Below are 19,382 nucleotides of genomic sequence, written 5' to 3'. Positions count from 1 at the left end.
TCAAAACCAGATGAGTCCATCTGATAGGAATCATCCTCAAACAGGGATATCACCATTGCTACGGATGTAGGGACTAAGGACATATACAAACCTATATTGTCAACCATAACTGGGTTATCAATGTTGAATACACTATATAAAAAACCTTTGTGTGTACGCTAACCTTTGTCATTATTTAGCCTTGTGTATTTTCCGACTGAGCTTGTAGAATGTGGTGACGGTAAAACATCCACAGTACTATTCATTTTAGAAACGTATTATTTCTAACAGTATCCTAATGCACCGCAGATACTTGCCCCCGGGACAAGAAACCTAGCCTAATTTATCAAACGACTACATAATAGTCAAGAAACTCCACAAGGAACTGGTTAAATGCAGTTCACAATATTGTGCATTTAAACTGAACTATCAGACCCTCTCTTTGCTTGCTTAACAAATGTATGACTCTTTAGGGAGAAAACATCTCCCATTTATTACTTTTCTCTGCTCTATCGACCCAAAGCATGAGAAATAACTGACTAGACCCCCGCAGCCCAGAGACTCTTACCTTATTCCTTCAGATACGTTTCTCTCACTCTCCTTGTAGAAAGCCACGCACAACTTGGAAGTGATCTTGGCTAGTGCCGGGGCAGGGCACCGCTCGAACGGCTTTTGAAGTGGGAGCCAGACAGCAGACTTCCTAGTGCTCAACACTTGAGATGGGGCCGCTTTCCTTTGAAAGTGATCATTAGGATTCAAACTGAAGAAAGGGCAGCTGCTGGGCTTATTAAAGGCCTGGCATGCAAATGCAATGGGGGACAAAGCATTGGGTCTGTGCGGGATACAGAAAATGATGTGACATCAGATCTAAGCAATAAGGACCAATTCACACTTCACACATACATAAATGGACTCAAAGCAGGACCATAGATAGCTAAAAGAACAGTTGGTTGTATGGGGAGTCGGTCGGTGCTTTCAAAGCAGAATAGTCAATTAGGGGTCAGAGAAACTTGTCATTGATGTTTCGTCGTTCAAAAGCCTACACAGAGCCTCTTATCTCCTCCGCCACAAGGATCATACAAAGCCTCTTTCTCGTTCATCTTTCCTTGCATCCTCTCTCCTTTTAAAAACGCATTGGAGAAAAAGGTCTCGTGTAGGACCTTGGGTCTTCTTCTCCAATACGCTTGAGAAAGAGTTGACGGAAATAATATGCGTGGAATCATAAAGACAAACTGAGCAGGGGCCAAAGTTTCTTTAATCTGCACGTGAGCGAGATCACCTGAGCATAATACATCACATGAAATCTGTCACACACTTAGACGACTGACTTGTTGTTCTCAATGTATGTTATATATCCTCCTGACACACAGGTTTGTCATTCATTCTTGAATCATAAACAGGGGAAGATTTTAGGTTTGTAATAGCAATCCAAGCTTTCTGCTCCAAACCAGCTTTCCCCATTTAAGGGGTGCTTGGGACACTTCTACATTTTTGTGGTAAAAGGTTCCCATACCCAGCACTCGCTGCCTGGCATTGTTCTAGAGAACAATAGCCTATATACAGCTATTAAGTGTCTATCGTATATACAGTTGTCATAAATTATAGCACTTGCATCAGCCCATTGTCCAAAAGTGACATTGGCTTTCGCCATAGCAAGTAATCATAAAACATTGGATTTAATAATGCATTTGACAACATACACAGTGCTTAATGTCGCCATTTACTTATGTATACATAATTATACCTATAGGCTTAATACAAGTTTTATATTACGCTTTATGTACTTATTTACTATAGTTGAGGGCTTAATCACATTGGATACCAGTTGTGACATTTGAATGAACAATCATATAAACTGAACAAAAATATAAATGCAACATGTAAAGTGTTGATCCCATGTTTCATGAGCTGAAATAAAAAATGTAATGTTCCATATGCACAAAAAGTTTATTTCCCTAAAAGGTGTGGCATATGACATTGTGCTGGGGACAACAAAAGGCCACTCTAAAATGTGCACTTTTGTCACACAACACAATGCCACAGATGTCTCAAGTTTTGGGGGAGAGCGCAATTGGCATGCTGACTGCAGGAATGTCCACCAGAGCTGTTGCAAGAGAATTTAATGTTCATTTCTCTACCATAAGCTGCCTCCAATGTCGTTTTAGAGAATTTGGCAGTACGTCTAACCGGCCTCACAACCGCAGACCACATGTATGGCATCGTGTGGGCGAGCGGTTTGATGTCAACGTCGTGAACCGAGTACCCCATGGTGGAGGCGGGGTTATGGTATGGGCCGGCATAAGCTACGGACAACGAACACAGTTGCATTTTATCGATGGCAATTTGAATGCACAGAGATAAAGTGACAAGATCATCAGGGCCAGACTTCGTGCCATTCATCTGCCGCCATCGCCTCATGTTTCAGCATGATAATGCACAGCTCCATGTCGCAACGATCTGTACACAATTACTGGAAGCTGAAAATGTCACAGTTCTTCCATGGTCTGCATACGCTCTTTCCTGTTACACTCTTTCAAACTGGTGGCAGGCAAAGTTACAAAGACCACTGCGTGCTTGGTCAGCAGGCTACTGTTTGAATGTTGCTGTGCTTTAAAAAAACATTGTAAAGAAAGGCAGCACAGGACACTGTCATAAGGCAAATAAATATTTGCCGTGCTTCAAAGGTCAGTGTATATTGTGTTCAAGTGAATTGTAATATAAATGTGGCATAAATGTAAAAACAAAAAGACAGTTGATTTAACAGCAAATATGGTAATGAGATTTATTGGTCATCCTCTCAGTTACAACTTTCATTTGAACTAAAAAGAAACACTACCTATGCATTTACTTGGATAAGAGGGTTTTGACTATATATATATATATATATATATTCCACAGTAACTTCTTACACCTGTCTGGTATTGGCATCTATAACAGTATTGTAGCAGAGTAAAAGGCATGGCTACAACAATACTGTATTCTTGTATAAATGCCAACAGCCGATTCCACCTTATAAATATAAAATTGATAAGATATCTTATAGATCAGAAATTAACTAAATGGATGAGGATGTGAATGTAGACTGCTGAGTGTCATCCAGTGGCATAGCATGAGAGTCAAATTCAGGAACCACTGGGAACAAAAGATGTCACATGGATGAATTCCAATTCCCTTCTTTTTTACTGTAAGTGTGCACTTGTTGACTCCATTGTGTTTAAAAGCACTGGATTTGTGCAAGTATTCCTTACACTCGTCTATTCATTTTAAATCTATGAAAGGGAGTGAACATGTGTGCACTTCAAATCAGAGTTTAGTCGCGTACAGATGACTTGTTTCTAGCTCCAGCAGTGCAGTAAATGCCTGTCTGCACTTTGGGAGAAGGACAGAGAACCAGAACACAGCTAAACACTTTCAGTATCCTCTTCAGACGGAAACCTGGCTGAAAACGAGCACTAATGTAAGGCATATGCACACGGCTGAAAGTCTATTTAAGTGGCGAAATGAATGTAGATCAAAATGCAGTGAATTTGAAAAACCCTAAATGATTGTGCTGTTGAAACAGAAGTGGTGGGCGTTAGGAGACACTTCTAAGCTGCAGCTCCTAAAACACAACTGACAAGAGATGTGGTGAGCTGTATGCTTTCAATAAATTAGACGGCCTTTCTACATAAACGCTCAAACATGAAGGTGGGAAAATGGTACGTAAACCCGCATTACAGTGAGGGGGGGGGGGGGGGGGGGGTGTATTTAGATTTACATGAATTTGAGATTTGAAATATTTTTTTGTAGTCTTTTCAAATTTCACTTACAAAAAAGCAATAACAATCTCCATACAATTCAATGTAACCTGAAAGCAGATGCAGGATTCAGACCTAATATTGCATGATACCAGGATTAGCAACAACAGTATTGATGTATTGAGTGGGTGCACCTAATAAGGCCTTGTTAGGATGGGGAACAGGTGCCACAATACACTTTATCATAGGGAAAGGGGTGGTCATTTCCAATGGTGCCCAAAATGGCAGTTCATAACAAGTCAACAACTGGCTCTGGTCATGATATTTTCTTACGTGGGTTATTATTATCATCATCGGGGGGGTTAATGGAGGCGATTACGATAGGCAAGAGTGCAGATCACATACCTGTAGTCTCATTCTCAGAAAGAATTAGATATGTTAGTGTATTGTGAACTGAAATAAATTACTTGAATCCCTTTTCAACATAAGTGCCAAAAACTGACAGTGGGAATAAAATCCATAAACTGCCGAGATGCTTCACAAGTGGACATGCACAGTAAAATAAAATCATCAGGAACATTGGTTGGGAGTTTGCTTTTCCTTGTCAAATCGGAACGAAACAAACGGAAGTCCCAAGGTGATTCCTTGCATCGGAGGTCCTTCCTAGGGAATGAATGCAGCTTTTCCAGCAACACATTCATAAATGGGGGAATAATTATAGGTTGGGGGCATCTTCCATCGTAAGGTCCAATGTGCATAGGTAAACAGTTTTTTTTTAGCTGCTGCTGGAGTTGGTTCACTTTGTGTTGTAGTTGGCAAAGCGCTGGTTCAGGGGGTTCTCTGGCGACTTCATCCACTCCTTTTTCAGCTGTTGCTTGAGCTGCGACAGCCGCATGTTGGGATTCTCTTTTTTAAGAAGGGGCATGTTCAGATCCTCGAACGCGGCGAACGCTGCCTTCACCCTGCGCTCTGGGTGGCGGTCGAGCTCTTCAGCCGTGCTGGGAAAGAAACACACAAGAGGACGGGTTGAAATTTGGCTATCTCGACTTCTCTCACGTTAGCTACTCTATTGACCCTCATACTTATGATACCTGCCATGCCTGCTTCATCTTCTTTTATATAGCCTAGAGTATGAGAAGTAACTGATATTATACAGTGCCTTCAGAAAGTATTCACACCCATTGACTTTTTCCACATTTTGTCGTGTTACAAAGTAGGATTAAAATGGATTCCATTTACATTTTTTGTTAACAATCTACAAATACTCTGTCAAAGTGGAAGAAAGTCTAAGAGCTTTGCACAGCTGGATTGCAAAACATTTGCCCATTATTCTTTTAAAAAATTGTTCAAGCTCTGTCAAGTTGGTTGTTGATCATTGCTAGACAGACATTTAAGTCTTTCCATAGACTTCCAAGCCAATTTAAGTCAAAACTAACTAGGCCACTCAAGAACATTCAATGTTGTCTTGGTAAGCAACTGCAGTGTATATTTGGCCTTGGGTTTTAAGTAATTGTCCTGCTGAAAAGGTGAATTTGTCTCCAAATGTCTGTTGGAAAGCAGACTGAACCAGGTTTTCCTATAGGATTTGGATGTGCTTAGCTCTATTCCATTTCTTTTTATCCTGAAAAACTCCCTTGCCGATAACCCATCATGACCCATGATGCAGCCACCACAAAAATATGGATTTTCCCCAAACAAAACACTTTGTATTCAGGACAAAAAGTGAATTTCTTTAGTGCCTTATTGCAAACAGGTTGCATGTTTTGGAATATTTTGTAATCTGTACAGGTTTACGTCTTTTCACGCTTTCATTTGGGTTAGTATTATGGAGTAACTACAATGTTGATTCATTGTCAATTACCTCCCCTCACAGCCATTAAACTAATGGTTTTAAAATCAGTGACATAAAATCTAAATCCAATACATTTTAAATTTAGACTAACAACAATATGTGAAAAAAAGCCAAGGATTGTTAATACTTTCTGAAGGCGCACCAAACCCTCTTTGTTGATAACGGTATGGTACATCAATGGAAATGCTCCCCTGGTTCTCGCCTGTAATCTTAACATTGTTACCCCCTACAAAAGCAACATGGAGAGGTTATGCCTGTATACAGTACTCTGTACCTGAGCATGGCAATGGCATCCTCTATGGTTCTAGCCTCCACAACACCTTCCTCAGGAATGATGCGATTCACGTTCTCCTCCAGGGGCGTCTCCAGGTGGCTCTTCTCTGTGGACACGAACATAGGAGAGGGAGACCATAAGAATACAACAGAACCCGGAGAGGAAAGAGAGCCTGGTTAATGATTGAAGGTATATTGGTAAGGTCATTGCCTTTCTCTTTGGGTTGCTCATGCTGTTGTAGCTGCTGCTCGACATGCAGCATGTCCTCAATCTGGGCCCGAGTTACTTTGCCTGCCACCACAGCAGCAGCAGCAGCAGCCTCCTTGGCCTTGCCCTTAATCTTTGCAGCCTCCTCATCTAAGAGCCGCTGGTTCTCCTTCTTTCGCTCCAGGGCCTCAAGGCGCTTTTTCTCCTTGTCATCCTGCAGGTTCAGAGAGGGGACATTTAAAGTCAAGCCTAAATGATCAGGCCCACTTCAACATTCAGTAGATTCTAGAGTGTGGTGTCTGTACATACATAGCCAGATAGTGGATCGTGATATAGCCCAATATAATACTACTGCAGACTATTTGACCCAGTGTAAGAATAGAAAACGGAGTGCGAAAGGCCTCACCTTCCTCTGTTCTTTCTTCAGGACATGTTTGTCGTTCTCCTGCCATAGTGCATCCTCCAGCTCCTTCTTCTTGCGGGCGTCTTCCACTGCTTTGGCCTCTGCCTTGCGGGCCTTGGCAGTGACTGCCTTGGAGTTCTCACCCTGGAACTTCTTCGGCATCCCTAAGACTAGGCCTATTCTTCAGCTGACAGAATCAATGTATTATTTTGACATTATGTTTTCAACGAACAACCTAACTATACATAGAGCCATTCTATCATAAACCAAACTAGGTGGCAAGTTGACTCACCATCGAATTGACACAGACAAAAATGCTCTGAAATCGTAATAGATAGCCAGAGTGAATTTACGAATGCACCCCCAGTAGCTAGCTAGCAAGCTAGCCAACTTTGGGAAAAGGAAAGGGGGATACCTAGTCAGTTGTCCAACAATGTATTCACCTGAAATGTGTCTTCTGCATTTAACCTCAATCAGAGAGGTGCTGGGGGTTATGCCTTAAATGGACATCAACGTCTTCGGTGCCCGAGGAACAGTGGGTTAACTGCCTTGCTCGAGGGCAGAACAACATATTTTTACCTTGTCAGCTCGGGGATTCGATCCAGCAACCTTTCCCAAAAATGGAAAAATGACTGCTATTTTGTTATTTCTTTTTTTAGTTTTGTGTAACTTATTTTTTAAGTATTGTCTACATAATGTTGCTGCTACTGTCTCTTATGACCGAAAATAACTTCTGGACATCAGAAAAGCGAGTACTCACTGCGGACTGGAAGAAACTTTTTCCTTTAACCTTTTGTGACTAGGTGGCAGTATTTTCATTTAATAAACGGGATATTTTGTCAGGACAAGATGCTAGAATATGCATATAATTGACAGCTTAGGATAGAGAACACTCTAAAGTTTCCAAAACTGTAAAAATATTGTCTATGAGTATAACAGAACTAATGTTGCAGGCGAAAGCCTGAGAAAAATCCAATCCGGAAGGGCCTCATGTTTTGAAAGCGCTGCGTACCAATGTGTCCCTATTGAGCAGTGAATGGGCTATCAACCAGATTACTCTTTCTCTACAGCATTGTGACGTAGTTTTACGCATTTATGTTGAAGAATACCCGTAGGCGGCTACATTGCGCAAGTGGTCACCTGATGCTCGCGTAAAATACAGAGGTAGCCATTACTCCAATCGGTCCTACTGAAAAACGAATTGTCCCGATGGATATATTATCGAATAGATAATAGAACACCTTGAGGATTGATTATAAACAACGTTTGCCATGTTTCTGTCGATATTATGGAGCTAATTTGGAATATTTTTCACCGTTTTCGTGACTGCAATTTCCAGGCGATTTCTCAGCCAGAACAAACGGAGCTATTTCGTCTACAAAAATAATATTTTTGGAAAAAAGGAACATTTGCTATCTAACTGGGAGTCTCGTGAGTGAAAACATCCGAAGCTCATCAAAGGTAAACGATTTAATTTGATTGCTTTTCTGATTTCCGTGACCAAGTTACCTGCTGCTAGCTGGACAAAATGCTATGCTAGGCTATCGATAAACTTACACAAATGCTTGTCTAGCTTTGGCTGTAAAGCATATTTTGAAAATCTGAGATGACAGGGTGATTAACAAAGGGCTAAGCTGTGTCTCAATATATTTAACTTGGGATTTTCATGAATATGAATATTTTCTAGTAATATTTATGTCCGTTGCGTTATGCTAATTAGTGTCAGATCATGACAACTTCGTTTTGTGGTGGTAAATAGACGGGATGGGGTGTCACTAGAGGTTAACGGGTACGATGAGAAGGATATCCTGCTTTCATTGGAACAGGCCCAGATCCACACTTTTTGCATGAAGACGCCGGAAAAGGGGACCCAGATCGGGGATCCCAATGCCTTCCATGCTTCTTGTTAACGTGCAATCATTGGAAAATGAAATTGATTACCTACTATTAAGATTATCCTACCAACGGGACATTAAAAACTGTAACATCTTATGTTTCACCGAGACGTGGCTGAACGAAGATACGGACAACATAGAGCTAGCAGGATTTTCCATGCACCGGCAAAACAGAGACGCTACCGCTGGTAAGACGCGGGGTGGGGGTGTGTGTCTTTTTGTCAATAACAGCTGGTGCGCGATGTCTAATATTAAAGAAGTCTCGAGGTATTGCTCGCCTGAGGTAGAGTACCTTATGATAAGCTGCAGACCACATTATCTACCAAGAGAGTTCTCATCTGTATTATTCGTAGCCGTCTATTTACCACCACAAAACGAAGCTGGCACTAAGACCGCTCTCAACCAACTCTATAAGGACATAAGCAAAGAAGAAAATGCTCACCAAGAAGCGGCGCTCCTAGTGGCCGGGGACTTAAATGCAGGCAAACTTAAATCAGTTTTACCAAATTTTGTGTAACCAGGGGGATCCTAGACCACCTTTACTCCACACACAGAGATGCATAGAAAGCTCTTCCCCGACCTCCATTTGGCAAATCTGACCATAATTCTATCCTCATGATTCCTGCTTACAAGCATAAACTAAAGCAGGAAGTACCAGTAACCCGCTCAATACGGAAGTGGTCAGATGACGTGGGTGCTACACTACAGGACTGTTTTGCTAGCACAGACTGGAATGTGTTGCGGGATTCATCCAATGGCATTGCGGAACCCACCACCTCAGTCATCGGCTTCATCAATAAGTGCATTGATGACGTCGTCCCCACAGTGACTGTACGTACATATTCTAACCATAAGCCATGGATTACATGCAGCATCCGCATCGAGCTAAATGCTAGAGCAGCCGCTTTCAAGGAGTGGGAGACTAATCCGGACACTTATAAGAAATACCACTATGCCCTCGGACATACCATCAATCAAGAAAAGCGTCAATACAGGATTAAAATTTAATCCTACTACACCGGCTCTGACGCTCGTCAGATGTGGCAGGACTTTATTGGAGGACCAACTAAGCCAATACCGATTAATCGGACAATTTTTTAAAATGTATTTGTAATAATGGCAATTACAACAATACTGAATGAACATTTATTTTAACTTAATATAATAAAATCAATTTAACCTCAAGTAAATAATAAAACATGTTCAATTTAGTTTAAATAATGCAAAACCAAAGTGTTGGAAAAGAAAGTAAAAGTGCAATATGTGCTATGTAAGAAAGCTAACGTTTCAGTTCCTTGCTCAGAACATGAGAACATATGAAAACTGGTGGTTCCTTTTAACATGAGTCTTCAATATTCCCAGGTAAGAAGTTTTAGGTTGTAGTTATTATAGGACTATTTCCCTCTATACCATTTGTATTTCATTAAGCTTTGACTATTGGATGTTCTTATAGGCACTTTAGTATTGCCAGTGTAACAGTATAGCTTCCGTCCCTCTCCTCGCTCCACCCTGGGCTCGAACCAGCAACACAATGACAACAGCCACCATCGAAGCAGCATTACCCATGTAGAGCAAGGGGGACAACTACTAGAAGGCTCAGAGCGAGTGACGTTTGAAACGCTATTAGCGCGCGCTAACTAGCTAGACATTTCACTTCGGTTACACCAGCCTCATCTCAGGAGTTGATAGGCTTGAAGTCATAAACAGCGCAATGCTTGACGCACAACAAAGAGCTGCTGGCAAAACGCACAAAAGTGCTGTTTGAGTTAATGTTTACGCGCCTGCTTCTGCATACCCCTGCTCAGTCAGATACTTGTATGTTCAGTCAGATTATATGCAATGCAGGACACACTAGATAAGATCATCAACCATGTGTAGTTAACTAGTGATTATGATTGATTGTTTTTTATAAGATAAGTTTAATGCTAGCTAGCAACTTACCTTGGCTTACTGCATTCGCGTAACAGGCAGTCTCCTTGTGGAGTGCAACAAGAGAGGCAGGTCGTTATTGCGTTGGACTAGTTAAATGTAAGGTTGCAAGATTGGATCCCCCGAGCTGACACGGTGAAAATCTGTCGTTCTGCCCCTGAACGAGGCAGTTAGCCCACCGTTCCTAGGCCGTCATTGAAAATAAGAATGTATTCTTTACTGACTTGCCTTGTTAAATAAAGGTATAAATAAATATATAAATTTAAAAATTGGCAAATCGGCTCTCAAAAATACAGATTGTTATGAAAACTTGAAATCGGCCCATAATTAAATCGGCCATTCCGATTAATCGGTCGACCTCTAGTCCAAACATACCAAGACAGTCATAAAGAGGGCACGACAAAACCTTTTCCCCCCTCAGGAGACTGAAAAGATTTGGCATGGGTCCCAGATCCTCAAAGAATTATACATCAAGAACATCCTGCCCGGTTATGTCACCGCCTGGTATTGCAACTGCTCGGCGAATAGTTTTATGGGCTTTCCTCTGAACCACCCAGTACATCACTGGGGCCAAGCTTCCTGTCATCCAGGACCTATATATGTTTTTATTTTACCAGGCAAGTCGGTTAAGAACAAATTCTTATAATCAATGACTGCCCCTGACGACAAATTTGTACCTTATAGACAGTTCTCTTCTACCGCACGGCAAGCAGTACCGGAGCGCCAAGTCTAGAACCAAAGGCTTCTCAACAGCTTCTACCCCCAAGCCATAAGACTGCTGAACAATTCATAAAATCACCACCGGACAAATTACATTGACGACCCTCCCCCTTTTGTACACTGCTGCTACTCACTGTTTGGTTCTTACATATGATGAGTCACTTCACCCCCACCTACATGTACAGATTACCTCAACTAGCCTGTACCCCCGCACACAGACTCGGTACCGGTGCCCCCTGTATATAGTATTGTTATTCTTATTGTGTTACTTTTTATTATTCTTGTTTTTATTTTAGCCGACTTAGTAAATATTGTCTTCTTCTTGAACTGCACTGTTGGTTAAGGGCTTGTAAGTAAGCATTTCAAGGTAAAGTCTACACTTGTTGTATTCGGCGCATGTGGCAAATAAAGTTTGATTTGATTTTGGCCCAACGCTCTAACCACTTTGGCCTGTTAGCTTGGGTGCTTGACTGCCGTTGTGAGGTCAGAACACTCTGATCAACCCTACTCCTCGGCCAGAGCGTTCAGAGTGCGAAACTCTGAACGCGCTCTCTGGCACTCCAGAGTTAATTTACCAACAATAGGGCTAATATGGCTATCTTCTCCGATTTCAGAACACTCATTTGGGTGTGCCAGAACGCAGAATAAGTGATGCAATTTACGGACGCTCAACATCAGGTGATTATGGCTGGTGTCAGTATGGTTGATCCGATCGTTCTGACCTCAACCGCAGTCAAGCACCCAAGCTAACTGGCTAACGTTGGCGAGGTTTGCTTGCTACTTCCAGACACAAATGAGAGAACACCTCACTGACTATTTTACTCGTCCTAGTAGAGCGGATTAGGTTGTTTTCATGTTATTCGGAGCGTTGGTGATTAACTCTGCAGTTGGCAACCATTTAATTACACCTTTTTGCCGACGTTTACTGACACCGGCCATATTCAACGAGTGTTGAGCGTTCGTAAATTCATCAGTTATTCTGCGCTCTCGCACACAGACGAGAGTGCTCTGAAATCGAAGAAGATAGTCAGAGTGAATTTACGAATGCGCCCATAGTTAGGCACCTGCAACGTCACGGTCTTTGTGGCTCAGTTGGTAGAGCATGGAACTTGCAATGCCAGGGTTGTGGGTTCGAGTCCCACGGGGGACCAGTACGAAACGGTACAAAAATAGATCCACTCATTGCTGTAAGTCGGCTTGGGTGCTGCTAAGAGCATCTGCTAAAATGTAAACATGTCATCGGCTACCAATGGCTAGTTGATATAGCTAGAAGCTCTATATGTCAACTATAGCATGATAACGTTAACAAACTAAGCCAAACGTTAGATACCTGAGTCACACGAGTTATGTATTTACCCAACATATAAATACAACGGCTGGCCAACTTGCATAACGCGCTGTTTAGCTAACGTTAGCTAGCTACTAAGCTAAAGTTAGCTAGCAAAGATGAACAAATAAAAAAATTCACAGAGTCTGAATTCGTGGCAATTGACTATTAACCAATGTAAAAAATATGTATGTTTGTGAAAAGAAAAGGGTCGTACCTGAGCGACAACAGGTTATTGTTGTTTCGAAAAGGCATCTGCCAGCCCCCCTTTCGTGACGATGACGTACTTCTTCCATGGGGGTTAACGGCAGTTGGGATCCAATGTTAATGGGGCATTACCGCCACCAGCTGGACGGGGTGTTGAATAAGAAACTACAATTATTTTATTTTATTTTATTTCACCTTTATTTAACCAGGTAGGCAAGTTGAGAACAAGTTCTCATTTACAATTGCGACCTGGCCAAGATAAAGCAAAGCAGTTCGACACATACAACAACACAGAGTTACACATGGAGTAAAACAAACATACAGTCAATAATACAGTAGAAACAAATCTATATACGATGTGAGCAAATGAGGTGAGATAAGGGAGGTAAAGGCCATAGTGGCAAAGTAAATACAATATAGCAAGCAAAACACTGGAATGGTAGATTTGCAGTGGAAGAATGTGCAAAGTAGAAATACAAATAATGGGGTGCAAAGGAGCTAAATAAATCAATAAAATAAATACAGTAGAGAAAGAGGTAGTTGTTTGGGCTAAATTATAGATGGGCTATGTACAGGTGCAGTAATCCATAAGATGCTCTGACAGTTGGTGCTTAAAGCTAGTGAGGGAGATGTGTTTCCAGTTTCAGAGATTTTTGTAGTTCATTCCAGTCATTGGCAGCAGAGAACTGGAAGGAGAGGCGGCCAAAGAAAGAATTGGTTTTGGGGGTGACCAGAGAGATATACGTGCTGGAGCACGTGCTACAGGTGGGTGATGCTATGGTGACCAGCGAGCTGAGATAAGGGAGGACTTTACCTAGCAGGGTCTTGTAGATGACATGGAGATAGCGGGTTTGGCGACGAGTATGAAGCGAGGGCCAGCCAACGAGAGCGTACAGGTCACAATGGTGGGTAGTATATGGGGCTTTGGTGACAAAACGGATGGCACTGTGATAGACTGCATCAAATTTGTTGAGTAGGGTATTGGAGGCTATTTTGTAAATGACATCGCCGAAGTCGAGGATTGGTAGGATGGTCAGTTTTACAAGGGTATGTTTGGCAGCACGAGTGAAGGATGCTTTGTTGCGAAATAGGAAGCCAATTCTAGATTTAACTTTGGATTGGAGATGTTTGATGTGGGTCTGGAAGGAGAGTTTACAGTCTAACCAGACACCTAGGTATTTGTAGTTGTCCACGTATTCTAAGTCAGAGCCGTCCAGAGTAGTGATGTTGTACAGGCGGGCAGGTGCAGGTAATGATCGGTTGAAGAGCATGCATTTAGTTTTACTTGTATTTAAGAGCAATTGGAGGCCACGGAAGGAGAGTTGTATGGCATTGAAGCTTGCCTGGAGGGTTGTTAACACAGTGTCCAAAGAAGGGCCAGAAGTATACAGAATGGTGTCGTCTGCGTAGTGGTGGATCAGAGACTCACCAGCAGCAAGAGCGACATCATTGATGTATACAGAGAAGAGAGTCAGTCCAAGAATTGAACCCTGTGGCACCGCCATAGAGACTGCCAGAGGTCCAGACAGCAGACCCTCCGATTTGACACACTATCAGAGAAGTAGTGGGTGAACCAGGCGAGGCAATCATTTGAGAAACCAAGGCTGTCGAGTCTGCCAATGAGGATGTGGTGATTGACAGAGTCGAAAGTCTTGGCCAGATCAATGAATACGGCTGCACAGTAATGTTTCTTATCGATGGCGGTTAAGATATCGTTTAGGACCTTGAGCGTGGCTGAGGTGAACCCATGACCAGCTCTGAAATCAGATTGCATAGCAGAGAGGGTATGGTGAGATTCGAAATGGTCGGTAATCTGTTTGTTGACTTGGCTTTCGAAGGCCTTAGAAAGGCAGGGTAGGATATATATAGGTCTGTAGCAGTTTGGGTCAAGAGTGTCCCCCCCTTTGAAGAGGGGGATAACCGCAGCTGCTTTCCAATCTTTGGGAATCTCAGACGACACGAAAGAGAGGTTGAACAGGCTAGTAATAGGGGTGGCACCAATTTCGGCAGATCATTTTAGAAAGAAAGGGTCCAGATTGTCTAGCCCGGCTGATTTGTAGGGGTCCAGATTTTGCAGCTCTTTCAGAACATCAGCTGACTGGATTTGGGAGAAGGAGAAATGGGGAAGACTTGGGCGAGTTGCTGTGGGGGGTGCAGTGCTGTTGACTGTGGTGTAGGGGTAGCCAGGTGGAAAGCATGGCCAGCCGTAGAAAAATGCTTATTGAAATTCTCAATTATAGTGGATTTATCAGTGGTGACAGTGTTTCCTATCTTCAGTGCAAGGGGCAGCTGGGAGGAGGTGTTCATATTCTCCGTGGACTTTACAGTGTCCCAGAACTTTTTTGAGTTTGTGTTGCAGGAAGCAAATTTCTGCTTGAAAAAGCTAGCCTTGGCTAGCTTGGCTATTTCAATTTTCTTAGACTTCTTCTCCACGTGTGCTGTACAGTTTATGCCCATTGCAATAAATAATACAAAGTCCACCTTTTAAAAATGTATAATTTCACTATCCCTCAGTTGATAAGAACTCTGGTCATGTTAGCTCTACAACCATTGTTTCTTCCCCGCCACTCGTTCCTTCTAATCGTCTCACCGCCTCCAGATAAGAGACACGCTGGACATGCCCTACCCTTGCCACCTCATTCTCCTTCACCCTAACAGGGCACTCCAGTAATTCAGGCGCATGTTCATCTCCACAGTTGCAGAATTTCACTTCATCTGACATATGATACTCTTCCCTTCTGCACACACTTGACACATGAACAAATCTTTTACATTTATGACACTGAAGGGGCTTATGCACAAAAAGCATGAATCCTAGCTCATGTACAAAATCATGAATCCTAACTTTATATGAGAAGGGAGAGACTCTTCATCAAAGAACAGTAGCATGGATGAAGTTAATATATTTTCTCCATCCACCATACAGGTCAGTCAACGTGCATCAACCACTCCATCGGTGTCTTCCGTAATATCCTCTGCCTTTATTTCTTGTGCCACCCCAGAAATAATCCCCTTGATAGTTGCCCGGCTACGAAAATCTATACAAGAAACCTTCCACTCCGATATATTTTTGAGTCTTAAAACACACTTCTTCTGCTCGGCAGACACACAAAAAAATCTAAATAAGATCACTTCTTGTGACTCTTGCCGACTTCACACTTTCCTTCAAAACACTCCAGATTTTCCTCGAGATGTTAAATGAATTTCCCAAGAAGCATTGATTTCAAAACCCTCACCCAGACTAAAAACAAGTCTAGTGGTTTCCTATTTTCCACCACAGCTTTCCTTCTCTTGATCCCCTTTTCGTCGCCACTGTAACCCACTCATTCGCTCTTTCTGTACTATTAGCTTCACCCGTCTCACTGGCAGTTTCAGTAAAGGCCACAGCTACAAGTTCTCCAGGCCTGCACATCTCTGACGACCTGAAGTGATCCCTTTACACAGACAGTGCAGTGAAGATGACACAACAGCGCCTCTTCAACCTTAGGAGGCTGAAGAGTTTCGGCTTAGCCCATAAGAACCTCACAAACTTTTACAGATGCACCATTGAGAGCATCCTGTTGGGCTATATCAACACCTGGTACAGCAATTGCAACATCCACAAGCACAGGGCTCTCCAGAGGGTGGTGCGGAAAGCCCAACGCATCACATGGGGAACACTGCCTACCGTCCTTGACATTTCCAGAACCCGGTGTCACAGGAAGGCCAAGAAGATCGTCATGGACCTCGTCACTCGAGCCACGGCCTGTTCACCACGGAGACAGTACAGGTTTTTTATTTTTTATTTTTAACATTTATTTAACTAGGCAAGTAAGTTAAGAACAAATTCTTATTTACAATGGCAGCCTACCCCGGCCAAACCCTAACCCGGACGACGCTGGGCCAATTTTGCACCGCCCTACAGGACTCCCAATCACGACCAGTTGTGATACAGCCTGGTATCGTCTGTAGTGACACCTCTAGCACTGAGATGCAGTGCCTTAGACCGCTGCGCCACTCAGGTTCAAAGTTGGGACCAAGAGACTGATAAACAGCTTCTATCTCTAGGCCATTATACTTTTAAACAGTCACCACTAGCTGGCCTCTGCCCAGTACCCTGCCCTGAACCTTATTCACTGTTACTAGCTGGCTACCACGCGATACGCGACCCTGCATCTTAGAGACTGCTGCCCTATGTACAGTACATAATCATTGAACACTGGTCACTTTAGTAATGTTTACACACGGTTTTATCCACTTTATATGTATATACTGTATTCTAGTTATGCTCATCCTATATAACTACTACTGTACACACCTTTTGTATTCATATACTGTCCATATTGTCTATACACTATTATTCAGTACATTCGGAAAGTATTCAGACCCCTTGACTTTTTCCACATTTTGTTATGTTGCAGCCTTATTCTAAAATAATTTTTAAATAATTTTCAATTGATTGAACATGATTTGGAAACGCACAGTCTTGTCTATATAAGGTCCCACAGTTGACAGTGTAAAAAAAAAACAAGCAGTGAGGTCAAGGGAATTGTCCGTAGAACGCTGAGACAGGATTGTGTCGAGGCACAAATCTGAGGAAGGGTACCAAAACATTTCTGAAGCATTGAATGTCCCCAAGAACACAGTGGCCTCGGGGGAGAAGGGCCTTGGTCAGGAAGGTGACCATGAACCCGATGGTCACTCTGACAGAGCTCCAGAGTTCCTCTGTGGAGATGGGAGAATCTTCCAGAAGGACAACCATCACTGTAGCACTCCACCAATCATGCCTTTATGGTAGAGTGGCCAGGAAGCCACTCCTCAGTAAAAGGCAAATGACAGCGCACTTGGAATTTGCCAAAAAGGCACCTAAAGGACTCTGACCATAAGAAACAAGATTCTCTGGTCTGGTGAAACCAAGATTGATCTCTTTGTCCTGAATGCCAAGCGTCACATCTGGAGGAAACTGGCACCATCCCTACGGTGAAGAATGGTGGTGGCAGCATTATTCTGTGGGGATATGTTTCAGTTGCAGCATGTTCTGGTCCACTATATGGGACACTATATGGGAGTTCAGGCTTCTCCGGTAAGTATTAGGGAAAATGTGGCATCTGTAACTCCTTTTTGGAGCCGTTGGAACCTGTGTGGCTGTTCCACTGGATGTCATAAGGTGAAAGCACCAATTTGTAAGTCGCTCTGGATAAGAGCGTCTGCTAAATGACTTAAATGTAAATGTAATGTAAATGGGCTGCCTTGGGCTTCCTAATTTGTCACCCTCTGAGCCGGCTTGCAGCGTGAATGTATGGTCCCATAGTATGTTATACCAAGTGACCAACTGAAAGGGAATGAACAGTTCTGAATATTACTACTGTCACCTGAAGGAGGGAACGAGGCATAACATATTTGGGTTTAGGCTCACTGAAGAGCAGAACTGAATTGAGGAAATGGATGTGAACCCCGATATTATAGCCTGGAAGGAATGGATTCGGGGGGCGGGCTCAGTATCCACTGGGTCGTTGAGTGCGACTTCGGTGACGAGGATTGGTCGTTGACGTATGTTCTACTTTGTTCCCTCCTTCATGTTAAATGTGCAACCAGAGGGGAAAAAAACTCTAGACCACCTTTATTTCACACACAGAGATGCATACAAAGCTCTCCCTCACCCTCCATTTGGCAGATCTTACCATAATTATATCCTCCTGATTCCTGATTACAAGAAAAAACTAAAGCAGGAAGCACCAGTGACTCGGTCAATAAAAAAAGTGGTCGGATGGAGCAGATGGTAAGCTACAGGACTGTTTTGCTAGCACAGACTGGAATATGTTCCGGGATTCTTCCAATGGCATTGAGGAGTACACAACATCAGTCATTGGCTTCATCCATAAGTGTATCGATGACGTCGTCCCCACAGTGACCGTACGTACATACTCCAACCAGAAGCCATGGATTACAGGCAACATCCACACTGAGCTAAAGGCTAGAGCTGCCGCTTTTAAGGAGCTGGACTCTTAACCTGGAAGCTTACAAGAAATCCCGCTATGCCATCGAATGAACCAACAGGCAAAGTGTCAATACAGGACTAAGATCGAATTGTACTAGAACCGGCTCTGACGCTCGTGCAGTTTAAAAAATACAAATAAGAATAAGAAATATACTAGTGATGCAACCAGGCAGGATTGGTATATTTCTTATTCTTATTTGTATTTTTTAAACTGCATTGTTGGTTAGGGGCTTGTAAGTATGCATTTCACTGTAAGGTTTATATACCTGTTGTATCAGTGCATGTGACTAATACATTTAGATTTTTTTATTTGAATACTTACGTAATTGTGATATTTCAGTATTTGTATCTCTTTTTGCTTTGTCATTGTGGGATATTGTGTGTAGATTGAGGGGAAAAAGCTATTTAATCCATTTTAGAATCAGGCTGTAATGCACTGTACTTCCATTCATTTTTTAAACTCAGCCTAGTCTTGAGGCCCTAGAGCAAAACCAATGTTTTCGTGAGAGTTTCACCTTTCCACAGGGGTTTCATATTAGTGTGTAGCCCAAACTGTTCAGACACTACAGACAGAAGTTGGCAGATCGGTTCTACCAACTTCAGATGGGTACCAAGACTCTTGTGGGGGAAAAACTGAGAACTTGTGGGGGCAAAATGGAGAACACCATAGTAATAGTAATAATAGTTTGTAGACCAAACTGTTCGGACACTACAGACAATTTTTGGTCTGACAAATACCGCTCTAGCTCTGTCACCTTTCACCGGCGTTGTGGAAGTGCGACATCCACCGATGCCAGGGATCCACTGCAAAAAAAAAGCTCCTGTTTAAATTGACAGATTTTTATAGAGATTGTTTTTAGTACAGTAGCAGTTTG

The 19,382-nt window shown here is 42.6% G+C and overlaps 1 protein-coding gene and 1 non-coding gene across 3 annotated transcripts; one reads left to right on the top strand and one right to left on the bottom strand.

Annotated features, from left to right (window-relative positions):
• Positions 1-2,747: 2,747 nt before the first annotated feature.
• Positions 2,748-12,650, bottom strand: LOC115108204 (coiled-coil domain-containing protein 124-like). Of its 2 annotated transcripts, none has more exons than XM_029632273.2 (5): positions 12,541-12,650; positions 6,456-6,639; positions 6,053-6,263; positions 5,843-5,948; positions 2,748-4,714 (listed from the first exon to the last, which is right to left on the bottom strand). In XM_029632273.2, the coding sequence occupies exons 2-5, from the start codon at positions 6,612-6,614 to the stop codon at positions 4,513-4,515; spliced, it is 678 nt and encodes a 225-aa protein (XP_029488133.1). In that variant the 5' UTR covers positions 6,615-6,639; positions 12,541-12,650; the 3' UTR covers positions 2,748-4,512. The 2 variants fall into 2 exon arrangements, with proteins under 2 accessions (XP_029488133.1, XP_064865048.1); XM_065008976.1 differs by lacking the exon at positions 12,541-12,650 and adding an exon at positions 6,896-12,504.
• On the top strand, positions 12,074-12,146 carry trnaa-ugc (transfer RNA alanine (anticodon UGC)). The gene has a single exon. It is a non-coding gene; the product is annotated as a tRNA-Ala (tRNA).
• Positions 12,651-19,382: the final 6,732 nt, after the last annotated feature.

The sequence above is a fragment of the Oncorhynchus nerka genome, linkage group LG24 (genome assembly GCF_034236695.1).
Source record: "Oncorhynchus nerka isolate Pitt River linkage group LG24, Oner_Uvic_2.0, whole genome shotgun sequence".
Taxonomy (NCBI): Eukaryota; Metazoa; Chordata; class Actinopteri; order Salmoniformes; family Salmonidae; genus Oncorhynchus; species Oncorhynchus nerka.
This window is presented reverse-complemented; position numbering and strand designations above follow the sequence as displayed.